We start from the raw sequence: 15,060 nt of genomic DNA on the forward strand, positions 1-15,060 counted from the left end.
AAACAACTTTTTATTCCATTTACCCGAGTATGTAACATCAAATGTAGAAGACCAAATTTATCTAATGAAAACATTCCAAGTATTCCCACAAAAAACTGTCCCAGGGAAGAAACTGTGGAAAAAACAGGAACATGTTATGGATTTTTTTCAAAGCTTTTCAAGAAACGAAACAGAAAGACAAATATATTAGAATCAGAGGAAAATCCACAAATTTACACCAGTAATGAAGAGCAAAACAAGGCCTTAAGCACCTATATAACAGAGGAAGAGAGAAATGAGGTTTCAGTTCCCTGCAAAGCAGAGCAAGAAAGAAGCAAAGACTTCAGTGCCTGCGCAATTGAGGAACAGCTAAGTGAGTTCTCCACACTCTGCTTAAAAGAGGAATATGCTGAAAAGGCAGAGAATGTGGAATGTGAATCAAAAACAGAATCCAGTAACAAAGAAGAAATATACAGCTTAATAGAGGAAAATCAAAATGACGCCTCTTGCAAAACAGAGCAAGAGACAAGCAATGATGCCACCCTTTGCAAAAATGAACAGGAAACCAAATCAGAACCAGAAAAGCCAAATCCCTGTCCCAATGAGGAACAGAGAAATGAGGCATCTACTCCTTGCTTAAAGGAGAAAAAGACCAGAAAGGTGGCAAGGAAAGGGAAGAGAAATAAGAAGCCAATCCCCAAGGTGGAACTAAAAGAAAAACCCTCTACTCTTTGCCAAAAGGAGGAAAATACTAAAAAGATGGCGAGAAAAGAGGAAAAATAAGAAACGACTTATCAAGGCAGAAATACACAAAAACGTGCCAACCGACTATGAAGGATTATACAGTCCCCTATATGACTGTATAAATAAAGAAGAGAGAAATAAGGCAACTTACAAAATAGAGGAGTGGAAAACAGAACCTGATTCCACTCCTTGGATAAATGAGAAAAGTATACCTTTCACTGACTGCTTACATGAGAGAAGAGCCAAAAAAGAGGAAAGGAAAGGTAGAAAATATAATAGACAGGCTATCAAGGCCGAGGAAAATAAAAAGAGAGAAAAGTCAATGGATGGATTGAAATCACACACCAGATACTACGCAGATGAAGAGAATGAATTATCTGACGATTCTTGTGCGCATGTTGAGGTTACGGGCCAGCCCTTCCCAATGGGGACTGATGACTGGATCCCTGAACTCAACCTGACACAGCAACATAAACTCGACCTGCGAGGTAGGGAATGTCTGGATGACAGAATCATCGATGCAGCTCAGTCCTTGCTGAAAATCCAGTTTGAGGCAGAGGGGCTTCAAAGCTGCCTCCTTTCCCAACTTGGATTTAATCCAGTTAAAGGACCCTCTGTACAGATTCATTATGACAGCTTAGAGAAACATTGGTTGACAAGCTGCTTTACAATGGATCATGTAGAGATTGCAGACAGTACTAAGATAAAAAATCATTGTACCTCACTAAGGAAACAGATAAATGATTGTTATAATGCACTAGTGAGTGATCCTGAAGGAACTATGGAGATACTTGATGTCGATGAACAAGAAAACACTTATGACTGTGGGGTTTATGCAATTGCTAATGCATATGAGTTCCTGTCCAGTGGAAACCCCATCTGCAAATATGATCGCAAGAAAATGAGAGGACATCTCATTCATTGTTTTGAGAGAAGGAAGTTTAGTGCATTCCCTAAAAAAGCAGATGCCTGTGTGGTTGACTTGGAGCCCACACTTAATTTTACATGGCAGGATAGAAAATGAGCTGCTATGTAATGAATGGCTGCATGGCAGAATCAGCATCTGTACGTAACTTCTACTGAAGGCCAGCCAATCAATATATTCTCCCAGTGACGTTTATATTGGAATACTGAAGTAATGATGGGAGGGAGAGGAGGTGTAAGTATTCCAGTGGGAGGAAGAGGAGGCAGAAGGCTGGAAGATATTGATTAAAACCTGCTTTCGAAACTATGAGCAGGTCAGAAGAAACATGTAAAGAAAAGAAAAAAGATGCAGGACCCTTGCCCTTACAAAACTCTGTCACAAGATGGAGTTGAAGATGAAGCACATATAAATAATTAAAAATTCATTTAACTGGTAATCAGATTGGATAAGGTGAAAAAAGAAGTGGATGACTTCCAGCCAGTTTTGAAATGACCCTGTATCTCTAGTGTCTGAATGGCAGCAACTAAAATTTCCCAAGTGAAAGTCAACGAGTGACATCTGATTGGCGGTTGGTGGCTCCACTCCCTCATTCTAACCTGGAACTGCAGTTACCCAGTGACTAACTCTGCCAAGTTTAGTGACCCTAGGATTAATAGTTAAAGAACGCCAGCAGTTAAAATTGAAACCAATAAAAGTAAATAGGTAATTGGTGGTTGGTGACCCCGCCCCCTTTTTGTAACTCAGTGACAAACAGTGGGCACACTGGCATAAATAGTGTGAGAATGACAGCATTTTAAATTTAGACCAATAAAATTCAATGTATGAAATCTGATTGGCTGTTAGTGGCCCAACCCACTTTTCCTATTTTTGAACTGCAGTCCCCAGTGACCAACTTTGCACATTTTGGGCACTCAGGCATAAAAATTGTGGGACTGACAGCATTTTACACTTCACCATTGGAAGTGAATAGGTGAAATGTACGAAGTCACGCAGTGACTGACTGTTTAAAGCCTGCTAACCCTGGCATCAAACCAATAAAATTCAATTGGTGAAATCTTATTGGCTGTTGGTGGCTCCGCCACTAAAACTGCAGTCCTTTAGTGACCAACTGTGAAAAGTTTGGGGGCCCTGGGGTTAATACTGTGAGAATGGCAGCAGGTTGAATTTCCCCATTAAAAGTTAATAGGTAAAATCTGATTGGTTGTTAGTGGCTCCGCCCACTTTTCAAAACTAAGACTGCAGTCCCCAACTAGAATTATATATAAGGTTGCAGCCTCAGGGACATCTTAATAATAAAACTGTTGCTTTTGCATTGTTCCCAGGTTCAATCTTGTGTCCATTATTTACTGAATTATTTCAATTTGCAGGATGTAAAAACTGCAAAATAAAACAGAAGTACAAAAGCACTGAAGGGAACAAAATAACTTATTTAGAGAGCAATTCTGTCTCGGGTCTGGCTGAACTCTGGTGCTTAGGGAAGAGCGCAGTCTCATAGGGCAAGTGGTATGTACAGGATGTTATAGCGGACTGCATCTGACACTGCTCCATAATGCCTTCACTCATCATACACTGGTGATCAAGGTATGGGATGGGGGAAACCTCTATATGCCTCCCCTCTCATTAATATAGTGCTGCTGAATGCAGGCAGCTATGTATTCAAGGGGTGGCCGCAGGTCTCTGTGCTCCAAAACAGGGAGCAGAGACCGACAGCAATTTAGTTAGAATGCAAGGCTGTAAATGTCCTGCCTTCCTTGCATGCTGTAAATGACCTGCCTTTGGGTAATGATTTGGATATCAGCATACAGACCAGTCATTAACAATGAAACACTAAATCATATGTATTACATAATGGGCCTTGCTGGTGTATTCTGATTAAGGATAATTCAAAATAGTTTATGGGGAGGAATGGGGATCACTTTGTAGACTGTGCCTTGGTCAATTGAAAGTAAGGCACAGACCACAGATTATACTTATTGTGGGGGATACTGAATGGCCTTGGTGCTTTGTTGAGAATTGATTTTCAGTGTTATATTGTGAATGGATATGATAATAATCAATGCATGGTAATAAAGGTTAAGGCTTCATTTTCTTTCCATTTATTGGTACTACTAATTTTTTTTTTTAGCTCTTGGGTTTAACTTTTCTTGTTGATTTTTCTTCTATATTATTTTTAGTTAGGCTGCCAAATCAATGCATCTTTGGTAATTATGGCACCCATGTGATGGGCTAAACTGAGCTGAAATGATAATTTGGCTACCACCAATTGTTAGCTAGGCACTGTCTGCCTGGTGTGGTGCTAAGCTGGAGGATTTTGTACCTAACCCAACTGACATCTGAATAGGTCCCAAGCAGATATTCATTGCACAGCGCTCTATATTCAGCCCATACACAGGTCAATAGTCAGCAGACTGAGGGCAGGTGTATTGGAGTTAATAACCAAGTACATAGCCAGCTTAAAGGGACAATAAACCCTCCTGTAAATCTGTCCCACTGCACCCCCTAGATCTCTATAGAAGTTGATGAATAACGTAATCATACATGAAAAACAATTTACCATCGAGAATTCTACTGGCATTACAGATCACAGAAAATTCATGAGTGAGAATGCTGATTGCCAGCACTATGTCAGCCATCTTGCTGTTATTTTACATTCACAGATTATAATGTCATTTTGCTGAATGGATTATATTACACTATAATCACACTGCACTTATGTAAGGACATATTTATTCAGTGCTAGGAAAACTGTGCTTAATGCTTCCAACTACCAATACAGGAACGAAGAGCATGGAGAAAGGTTTAGATCAGGTGGGATTCTCACTGGAGGATTATTTTGTATTTTGATGGGGCAGATGGCTGTGGGAAGTTGAGGAAAAGTTTAATTGAGCAATATTGCTTCAAGAACACAACTTTGATGTTACTGGACTACAGCTCGGACAGGATGGAAAATTTTTATCAACAAAATTTTAATGGTCGCGTAAAGGATTGTATTTGTAACTTTTTTTTTTTAACCTTTAGGTATTAGTAGGAAAGTCTGCTTTCTCCTTTTTCCCTTCAGTGAATGTGAATTTGATATGCAGGCAGCACTGCATACTGTAGTAAATCGTTCAATGGACTTTGCAGAATTGCAGTTTTACATTAAACATATTTGGTGTTTGTAGCTCCTTGATATCTGTCACTGGTAAAACTAATGTGAAATATAGATAGCTTGTATGTATGTAGCTTCAACTGGCCTCTAGGTGGCAAGATAATCCTATCATCTCTCCGTAGCCAAGTACATCCACAAGTGCAGTGAGCAAAGTGTAATATCAAGTGCAATCACCAACAGCATTTTTTCCCAAATTTCCGGTGTCATAGCGATCACAAAGGGACAATGCTATTGACACACTTGCAATGTATTTACCACAATTGCATTTGATTTTTTAAAATGAATGCACCTGCACATATGCATTGTCACAAATCGAGCACAGTTGTGGCAAGTATTTTTGAAGTCTGCCTGGTGTAATTTCTCTACGTGTGCTACGCTATACATGTGCTCCCTATTTTTTTGTGCAACTGAACTGTGGCAATTGATGCAAAGCTCCAAGGGAACCCTGGAGCTACTTCCTGGTCCAGAGGTGGTGGTAGCTCCAGTGTTCCCCTATGGGTGCAGCAGCGCTCAATTCGGAACAGAAGGCAGGAAGGGCTGAGGGCACCAAGTGTGGACGTACATGAGCCTTTATGTCACTAAAATTATTCTTTTTAGCACAGGAGTAAAACCGTTAACCAGGCGAAGTAAAAAAAATATTGTACATAATACCAGTAGATGAAAACTGAGCTTTATATGTCATGTTCATTTAAAGATTGTTTTCTGTCCAAACATGAATTTCTGTTTAGAAAATTTGTATGGCTTCTTTGTCAAAAATTTGCTGTGCCGTGCCACAATTTAAAAATATAGAAACATTTCACAATAAAACAGGGGAGGAGGGTGAAATTGTTGTTTGGGGAGGCTACCAATAGAAGGACATATAACAGACTAATTATATATGACTATATAGCAGTTGGTCCATTTTTCTGTGGGGGTGGGGTAAGCCTCCTTAAATCTTCATTTATAATTTTCCAGTTCAGTAACGTTCTGTAATTAATCACCAATTAGATTTGTTTACTGCAAAACAGATTCGGTTTGACATCATACACATATGCCCCATCTACAAGTGCTAGAGAGTAGGGGTGTAACTGCAAAATTGTGCTCTTTAGTGGTCATTCAGTACACACCTGCATTCGGGCATACCTGTGCTCTGCACCTCGCACCATAGGGCAGGCAGCAAGGCCAGGGCTATTTTTTCCCCAGCGAATTTTCGTGGACGTTTCGCAAAACAATTCGCCAATGGCAAAATTCACTGCGAATCCATACCTGGGGCAAAAAAAAATGTTCTTATTGTTTCACCACATTTGAACCTTTTTAAATTGTAATAATGTTGCAAGTGAAATCAATTTTTTTTTTGTAGGCAGAATGATACTGCATATAGGAATGTTATCTTGAGGTCAACACTCAAAATAATAATTTTTGTAATTGTGATCCCTCCATTTGAAGAGGTTAAAGGGCAGGTGTATTTTATTGCTGGTAATTAATTTATATCTGTTTTTCAGTGGCCCCATTCTATTCTTTCTAGAGGGTGGATGTTTTTGCCAATGATCTTGCTAATTCAGAAATATAGAAGCATGTCATTTTATACTAGTAATATTCAGCGAAACGTCAAGGAAATGTGCAAAACTGCGACAAATCCATGAAATGCATTAGTCACACGACTTTTTTGTCACCAACGTCTTTTTTTGTCACTTGGTTCTCTTTTTGCCGCGGCCATTTTGACGCGACCATGCTTATTTTGACACGACCGCACCCAATATGACGCAACCGCAACTTTATTTTGAAGCACAGTAAATTTTTCCGCAGCAAATTTTCACAGAAGTGTAACACCTATTTGGCTATAATATGGCCAACCCAGGCTAGTAGCGTGCTGTAGAGCATGTGTTACATGCGACCTTAATGCACAGGAGTGGGCCTCCGCTACGTGGGAGGTATATAATGGAGCTGAGGGGTTGTTGAACTACAACTAGCTGAAGTAGTGTGGTGCAATAGATAGAAATGGACGCCAGAGGATTCTTATGGATGAACTGGATAATACTTTATTTGTCCAAGACAAAGGTATTCAGGGTATTTCAATACTCACTTAATAGATGGTACACAGTATGCAGTTATACAATTGATGTAAAATAGATGAATAGCAGAAGTATGATGCTCCCCTGGATATCCCTTCTCATCAAGAGGTTGGGCAACAGTGTGGTAGGTAGGAAAAGCTCACCGGCATAGTCCCATGCTCTTTTGGAGGTTAGGGCAAGGCATATTTGCTAACCTAATTCCCTAGCACTTCTGTGTCCCTAATCTAAGGCCAGTAATGCCTGTTAGGAAGACTACTCCTTTGCTATTATCCTTGATGGAGCAAATGGCTGCTCTTTCTGTATAATTCTTTCTGTACTCACCACTTCTAGAGGGTGCTATGAAATATGCTGCTATACTGTCTTCTCCACATTCACGGGGCCCCGTCCCCGACTTAATTTGGATGGATATGTGGCTACTGGGCCGGATCTGTACCCAGGCTCAATGGAGTTCTGCTTCAGGTAGCAGACCGGCAGCCAAAGAGAAAGACGCTTCCTTGTGCAAGACACCATATAGTCTGCCAAGGGGAGTGGTCAACAGGACTAAACCTGTAAGGGAAAGCTTTAGAAACTGTAACCTGAGTATAGAGGGCTCTGCCCTATAACAGTACAGATAAGGAAAAGTAGGGAAGTAAAGCCATAGGGAGCTTAACCCTATGGGTCCCTACAGAAGGTTTCGCAAAACAATTCTCCAGTGGCGGAATGCGTTTCGCTGTGAATCCATGCCTGGCAAAAAAAATCGCTCATCACTACTTACTACACAATGTATGCAATCATTTTTTATCAATACGTGAGTTGGAGAATTATTATTATTTTTAATTTTTATACTCATGTATTTTGTTTTTCATCTCATTTTGTACAATTTTGTTTTTAGTTCTGATTGATGCATATTTGACAATCTCATTTTGAGAAGGTATTCTCTGAGTTGAAAGTGATTGTGTGTTGTTCCCTGCCCACAGAACTACAAAACTCCCTGGAAACAAACCTCTTTAAAACGCCATTGCCTTTTGTAAGGATTTGGCTGCTCAGACATAAAAAAAATAGATGCAGGGGAGCTTTGACCGGTTAGGCAGGCTTAGGAAGAAGAGGATTAATCCAGTCGAGTGAGCATTGGGTTGCAGAGCTAGTGAACGGGGAAGAAGGGGAGCTTAGCCATAGTGGGGAATGGAGGAGCTATTCCCCTATTCTGTAGCGTTGGTTGTTACCTCCCTTGGTAATGGTCCCGTGAGGTAAAGATTTGAGTGAAAATTTAAACAAGGAAAACAACAAAATTATAAATCAAAAATTATATCAAACGAACAGAAACAGCTACTAATTGTGTTGGTTCGTACCAATTGAGAAAGGAGACCTAGGTGTATAAACCCCAGGTCTATCACCTAGTGGCACAGGGTCAGAATCCCCAGCAAGGTCAATGCTAGCTCGAGTAAAAAAAATCACCATGTTCCAAAGGTGGTCTGGGTGCTTGAAGCCCCGAACCCGTAGCTAGAGGAGATAAAAGATATATCAGAAGACAACTCCAAACTCACTGGACAGCAAGGATATCCATTTAATCCATTAAGAACATGTATTTAAATAAGGCTTACTAGCCTTTACTTGCCCACTTAAGTGCTGCAGCACCGAATCTGACAATTCACCTGCTAAAACTTGTTGAGATCATGTAGAAGGCAATGGCAGATGTCCCTTCTTTCCCCTGGAGGATCCTCCTTTGCTTCTAAACTGTTGAGGAATTTGTTTTTTGTCCAAAAAGTAGAAAAAATCAAGGTTATAATTCAAAAAGTCGAAAAAGTTGCAACTTTTTCCCGGACATGCCTTTTCATTTTGATAAATGTCCGATATTCAGGGAAATGGGTTACTTGTGGTTTCAACCAGCCTCCCAGACCTCTCTCCCCAGCAATCAATCTTAAATTCTGCTGCCAGGATCCTCCTGCTCTCTCCTCAGAGGGAACCTGTTCAGCCCAAATGATATCTTTAGCATTGGTGCCTGTTAAGCAAAGGATAGCATATAAAATCCTTCTGCAAACATTCAAAGCCCCTCACTGCTTTGCTCCTCACTGCATTTCTTCACTGGTCTCTCTGCACGTTCCTGGTTGTCTCCTCCGCTCCTCTCAGAGTCTTTGTCTGTTTATACGATCCACACTAGTAATGAGCAAATTTTTTCTCCAGGCATTCACAAAACTATTGTGAAAAAAATTTAGCCACAAGACAAATTGGGCACAGTCGTGCAAATAGGGCGCGGTCTCATCAAAAAGGGTGCGGTCGCGTAAAAAAAGCATGGGCAACAAAATAAAAAGACGTGGGCGACCAAAAAACGACACAGGTGACCAAAAAGACACAGGCAACAAAAAAAAAATGTGTTTCGCAAATTTTTCCCCATTTAGCGAATTTTCTTGCCGTTTCACGAATTTTCACACTGCTCTCTCTCGTCTTAAACCTTTCTATCTCGCTGCTCCTTACCTCTGGAACTCTATCCCTGAATCCCTCCGTAGGGAAAACTCACCCACTCTCTTTAACAAAAAAAACTCAGATGCCTTCAGGAGCACTAAAACATTATTTTGTCCAGTTTTGCGCTTCAGAGCAAATGCCCATACCGAGTGCACTCTTACCTTCCAATTTGTGCCTGTTACCCAACCACTTAGATTGTAAGCTCTACAGAGCAGGGAGCTCCTTCCTACTGTGTCTCATACTACATGGCACTTAATTCTGTGTATTCATACTTATTTATTGTATTTTTTTAACACTTGTCCTCCCTGTGTGTGATTGTGTATATTGTAAGACTGTACATCACTGCGTATCGTTGTAGCACTTTATAAATAAAGTTATACATACCAAAGTATAAAAATGCTATAAATTTGAGTCTAGTAATATGTATTTATTTCAACATATGCACTTATTTAACCCCCCATACATATAAGTTGAATAAAATAATTATTACCAATATTTTAATACAGTATGAAGATTATTATGGCGAGTTCAGCAGAATAAATAGGCATAAGAAAACCAGACCAAAATTTTGGTGTAAAATCCAAGAAATATATGCATTGCCATGCATTAAAAATTGACTGGACTGCAAAAAAAATACTGTAAAAGAGAAAACTTAAAACAAGGAAATATAACATAGAGGTTAGACTGTATTTCATATGACATTTAGTATAATCACTTAATTCATTTATATGTATCATTCTTTCCCAATTAGAATCAGACAGGCGACTGATGTTTAAAGCTGACATCACTTCTCACTCACTAGATAAGCTTGGGAGTTATTTCACATAACACCACTCTCCTTATGGTTACAGAAACTGTTAACATTTAAGGAATGAAAATTATCATTTTAATTTAATTAAACTTTAGCAAACTTTGCTATGTAAAACTTTCATACCATGGATGTGATAATAGGCTAAAGCATTAATGAGCATCAATAGAATCAGCAATTAGTGTTGTGTATTAAATTAGCTGTGCTGATCTTTTGAGGATTATTTGGACTCATCATTAATATGTTGCATTGCATCGAGACATCACATAGGGTGAATGGAGTACAAAATATCCTAAAAACTGCAAAGTGTGTGAGTGACGTAACTTGGGACAATTACAACTATTACCAAAACTCATTTGTAACCTTCTATGTACAACACATTTAGGGCTTCTTAATCAATGCTTGCAGCTGGAGGAACAAAGCTAATCGCTGATAGGTTGCTATGGGTTACTGTCCAAGTGCATATTTGTCCAGTGTTGATAGATTAGACCTACTGTTTGCATATTTTCTTAGTGTTTCTCTAATTTACCACCCCCTTGTTTTATTACCCCAACATTAATTATTAGCTCCGTGTTTCAAATTTACTGTCCTTCCCTTTCTGTGCCAGTGAATATGATGACATGTATTTGTATGGCTAAAGGTAGACTCCCACTTTGCACTATATAGAAATGTTTTTTTTTTTGTGCATTTTTTTATCCATATTAAATTTGTTATCCAATATATTTATCTCTGTCTCAATGCAATTTTGATTTGCAGTTCTTGGCATCAAACTGTAGATTCCAAACATTCTTAAATATTTCTCTAAAATTCTTATCTTATCACTCATTTGCATTTGCCTGTGAATATCACTCAGCAAAAAAAAGCCATAAGCTATCATTGGTAAGACCTTAGAAGACCTCTATTAAACAGCAATAAGATAACTAAGTTACTTGGCTCCCCACTTTAGGAAAGTCTATGAAGATTCTCATTCATCCAGGTCATGATATACAGTATCTAGTAGAATTAAGTCTAAAACAACTGGACTTTTCTGAGTTTTTTCTTGAAAACGTTTCACCACTCATCCGAGTGGCTTCTTCAGTTCAAATGACTGGTAGGGAATTCCCCGGTATTTAAACTCTTGATGGTAGTAGAGTCACAGACATCCAATCACAATGGTTCCATTGAACTTGTTCAGTTAGGTGTTAGCTGAAACTGACAGGTGTAAGAAGGTATGATCCAATCACAATGGTACCAAGATTCTCATTGATGAAGGTGTTAATCCTTCAAAGTACATGACTGGAAGTGTGAACTGTTGTGAAACTGCCGGGGTAAGGATGTCAACGCGCCATTGTATGTTGGTGACAAGCGGTGTCTCAGGCCCCCTCCTCTGTTCAGGGATGGTTTTTCCAGGTTGGCATAAATGGCCTCTTTCACACCTCTTTCAAACCATCTGTCCTCTCGGTCCAAAATATGCACGGTACTGTCCTCAAAAGAGTGACCTTTTTCTTTGAGGTGTAGATAGACCGCTGAGTCTTGTCCTGAGGAGTTTGCCCGCCTATGTTGGGCCATTCTCTTACAGAGAGGTTGTTTTGTCTCCCCAATGTATAAGTCTGAGCACTCTTCACTACACTGGACAGCATAGACCACATTACTTTTCATGTGCTTGGGTGTTGGGTCTTTCGGGTGCACCAGCTTCTGTCTCAGGGTGTTGCTGGGTTTGAAAAACACAGGAATGCGATGTGACTGGAAGTGTGAACTGTTGTGAAACTGCCGGGGTAAGGATGTCCCGGCAGTTTCACAACAGTTCACACTTCCAGTCATGTACTTTGAAGGATTAACACCTTCATCAATGAGAATCTTGGTACCATTGTGATTGGATCATACCTTCTTACACCTGTCAGTTTCAGCTAACACCTAACTGAACAAGTTCAATGGAACCATTGTGATTGGATGTCTGTGACTCTACTACCATCAAGAGTTTAAATACCAGGGAATTCCCTACCAGTCATTTGAACTGAAGAAGCCACTCGGATGAGTGGTGAAACGTTTTCAAGAAAAACTCAGAAAAGTCCAGTTGTTTTAGACTTAATTCTACTAGATACTGTATATCATGACCTGGATGAATGAGAATCTTCATAGACATATTGCTACTCAATTTGGGGAGAATACCCTAAAATTGGTACGGGAATATGAGAGGACGGCCAGAAAACTTGCGGATTACAGAAACCATCTTCGTTTTAACCTACGATGCCGATATCAGGGAATCACACCATGCAGCCTACGTCTGGGTTCTTCGGTTAAAGGTCACAGGGCCAAGGTGATCCTTCAGAAAGCCCAGAAACAACTGTTAAATGAACGGGTGAGGCAGACTAACTTCTCAATTGAGGTCCTGGTTCATAAATTTGATAATGCAAAACAGAGACTGACAGCAAAACTACCGGTGCTGACGTTGCAAAGAGTGGTTGAATTCACAGAGCGGGCGCAACTTGCACAACATGCCAAGGGCAAGGAGAGGCAAATAAACAAATTCACCAGTTTATTATCACGTACCAACAACACCCAGCGAACAGACAAATCAACAGGGAGGAAGGAAGATGAAAACAAGACATGCCAGAACATCAAGGATCTGTGGGTAAAGAATTTATCAGACAGGGAACTCACAGAACCAGAGAAGGATGTCTTAGCCAAGGGACTGAACTTTGCAGTGGCCCCACGGTATGTACCAGTGGTAGACTTCATCACAGCCACAGAATCATCCATCCACAACAATAAGATACCAGTGGATGAGGCTGAAAACATCCGGTTAAAAGTATCAGCAGCCCTAGCTAATGCTAAAGCTCCCCCTTCCAATCTAAGTCTGCAAGAGAGGAGGGCTCTGACATCACTTGCCAAGGACTCAAGTGTCACCATCCTGCCAGCAGATAAAGGAAGGTGTACAGTGGTACTGAATACATCAGACTACCATGCCAAAGTGTCCACACTGCTCAACGATTCAGACACATATGAGCAACTCAAGAGAGATCCAACAAGCAACTACAAGAAGAAGGTTATAGACTGCTTGCAGCACCTTGAGAAGGAAAAGGTCATCAGTCCAGCTTTGTACCGTCGCCTTTACCCAGGCGAAGCCACTCCATGCCTATATGGACTCCCAAAAATACACAAAGAAGGAGCCCCTTTGAGGCCAATTGTCAGCAGCATTAACTGTGTGACTTATAACATTGCTAAATACGTGGCCAACATCTTAGCCCCCTTAGTTGGAAACACAGTACACCACATTCAGAACTCCATGGACTTTGTCAAAAAAGTGAAGGAGTTAAAGCTGGAGATCGATGATACAATGGTGTCCTATGACGTAACATCTCTGTTCACATGCATACCCACTGCCGAGGCAATTGATACTGTGAGGAAACGGCTGAAACAAGACACCACCCTCAGCAGCAGAACAAAGCTGACCCCAGAACAAGTTTGTTCCTTACTGGACCTATGTCTCAATACCACTTACTTCAAGCACAAGGACGTTTTCTATAGACAAAAACATGGCTGTGCCATGGGTTCGCCTGTGTCTCCAATTGTAGCGAACCTTTACATGGAAGAAGTGGAAAAGAAAGCCCTGGACACCTTCAAGGGAACAACACCAAGTCATTGGTTCAGATATGTGGATGACACATGGGTCAAAATTAAAGAACGCGAGGTTCCAGCCTTCACCAAACACATAAACTCGGTGGACAAAAACATCACGTTCACAAGGGAAGATGTGAAAGACAGCAAACTGGCTTTTTTGGACTGTGCTATAGTTATCAAAGAGGGGAGGGACCTGGATATTGAAGTATACAGGAAACCCACCCACACAGACCAGTACTTGCTGTTTGATTCCCACCACCCTTTGGAACATAAACTGGGTGTAATTAGGACTCTACATCATCGGGCTGAAACTGTGGCATCCAATGCAGAGGCCAAGGAGAAAGAATATAAACATCTAAAAGGAGCTCTGAAAACTTGTGGGTACCCAGACTGGGCCTTCATCAAAACCAAATCAAAGACCAACAGAAAGACCAGACCTACAAACAGAAGGGAGGAACACAGCAGGCGAAACAACATAGTCATTCCATATGTTGCTGGAACATCAGAAAAACTTAGGAGAATTTTCAACAAACATCGCATTCCTGTGTTTTTCAAACCCAGCAACACCCTGAGACAGAAGCTGGTGCACCCGAAAGACCCAACACCCAAGCACATGAAAAGTAATGTGGTCTATGCTGTCCAGTGTAGTGAAGAGTGCTCAGACTTATACATTGGGGAGACAAAACAACCTCTCTGTAAGAGAATGGCCCAACATAGGCGGGCAAACTCCTCAGGACAAGACTCAGCGGTCTATCTACACCTCAAAGAAAAAGGTCACTCTTTTGAGGACAGTACCGTGCATATTTTGGACCGAGAGGACAGATGGTTTGAAAGAGGTGTGAAAGAGGCCATTTATGCCAACCTGGAAAAACCATCCCTGAACAGAGGAGGGGGCCTGAGACACCGCTTGTCACCAACATACAATGGCGCGTTGACATCCTTACCCCGGCAGTTTCACAACAGTTCACACTTCCAGTCATGTACTTTGAAGGATTAACACCTTCATCAATGAGAATCTTGGTACCATTGTGATTGGATCATACCTTCTTACACCTGTCAGTTTCAGCTAACACCTAACTGAACAAGTTCAATGGAACCATTGTGATTGGATGTCTGTGACTCTACTACCATCAAGAGTTTAAATACCGGGGAATTCCCTACCAGTCATTTGAACTGAAGAAGCCACTTTAGGAAAGATAACCCATTTCACAAAAGGCTTCTTTTTGAGGGAAAAAGATGGTGGAATTGGGAGAGCTTATATTTGTCACTTTGTAAAAAAAAGACTGAAAAAATATTGGCATATATTTTAACATGAATTGTGCTTTTGGTTGCCATTCAGGACTGTGAACCAAGGTTAGATTCTGAC

At 40.6% G+C, this 15,060-nt stretch overlaps 1 protein-coding gene across 1 annotated transcript; it reads left to right on the plus strand.

Moving 5' to 3' along the window:
* Positions 1-12,183: 12,183 nt before the first annotated feature.
* On the plus strand, positions 12,184-14,613 carry LOC101735049 (the record flags this gene model as incomplete). Its single annotated transcript, XM_004916115.3, has 1 exon — positions 12,184-14,613. A coding segment is annotated over exon 1 (2,430 nt), but the record flags the coding sequence as incomplete, so codon positions are not given.
* Positions 14,614-15,060: the final 447 nt, after the last annotated feature.

The sequence above is a fragment of the Xenopus tropicalis genome, chromosome 7, assembly GCF_000004195.4.
Source record: "Xenopus tropicalis strain Nigerian chromosome 7, UCB_Xtro_10.0, whole genome shotgun sequence".
NCBI classification, from domain to species: Eukaryota; Metazoa; Chordata; class Amphibia; order Anura; family Pipidae; genus Xenopus; species Xenopus tropicalis.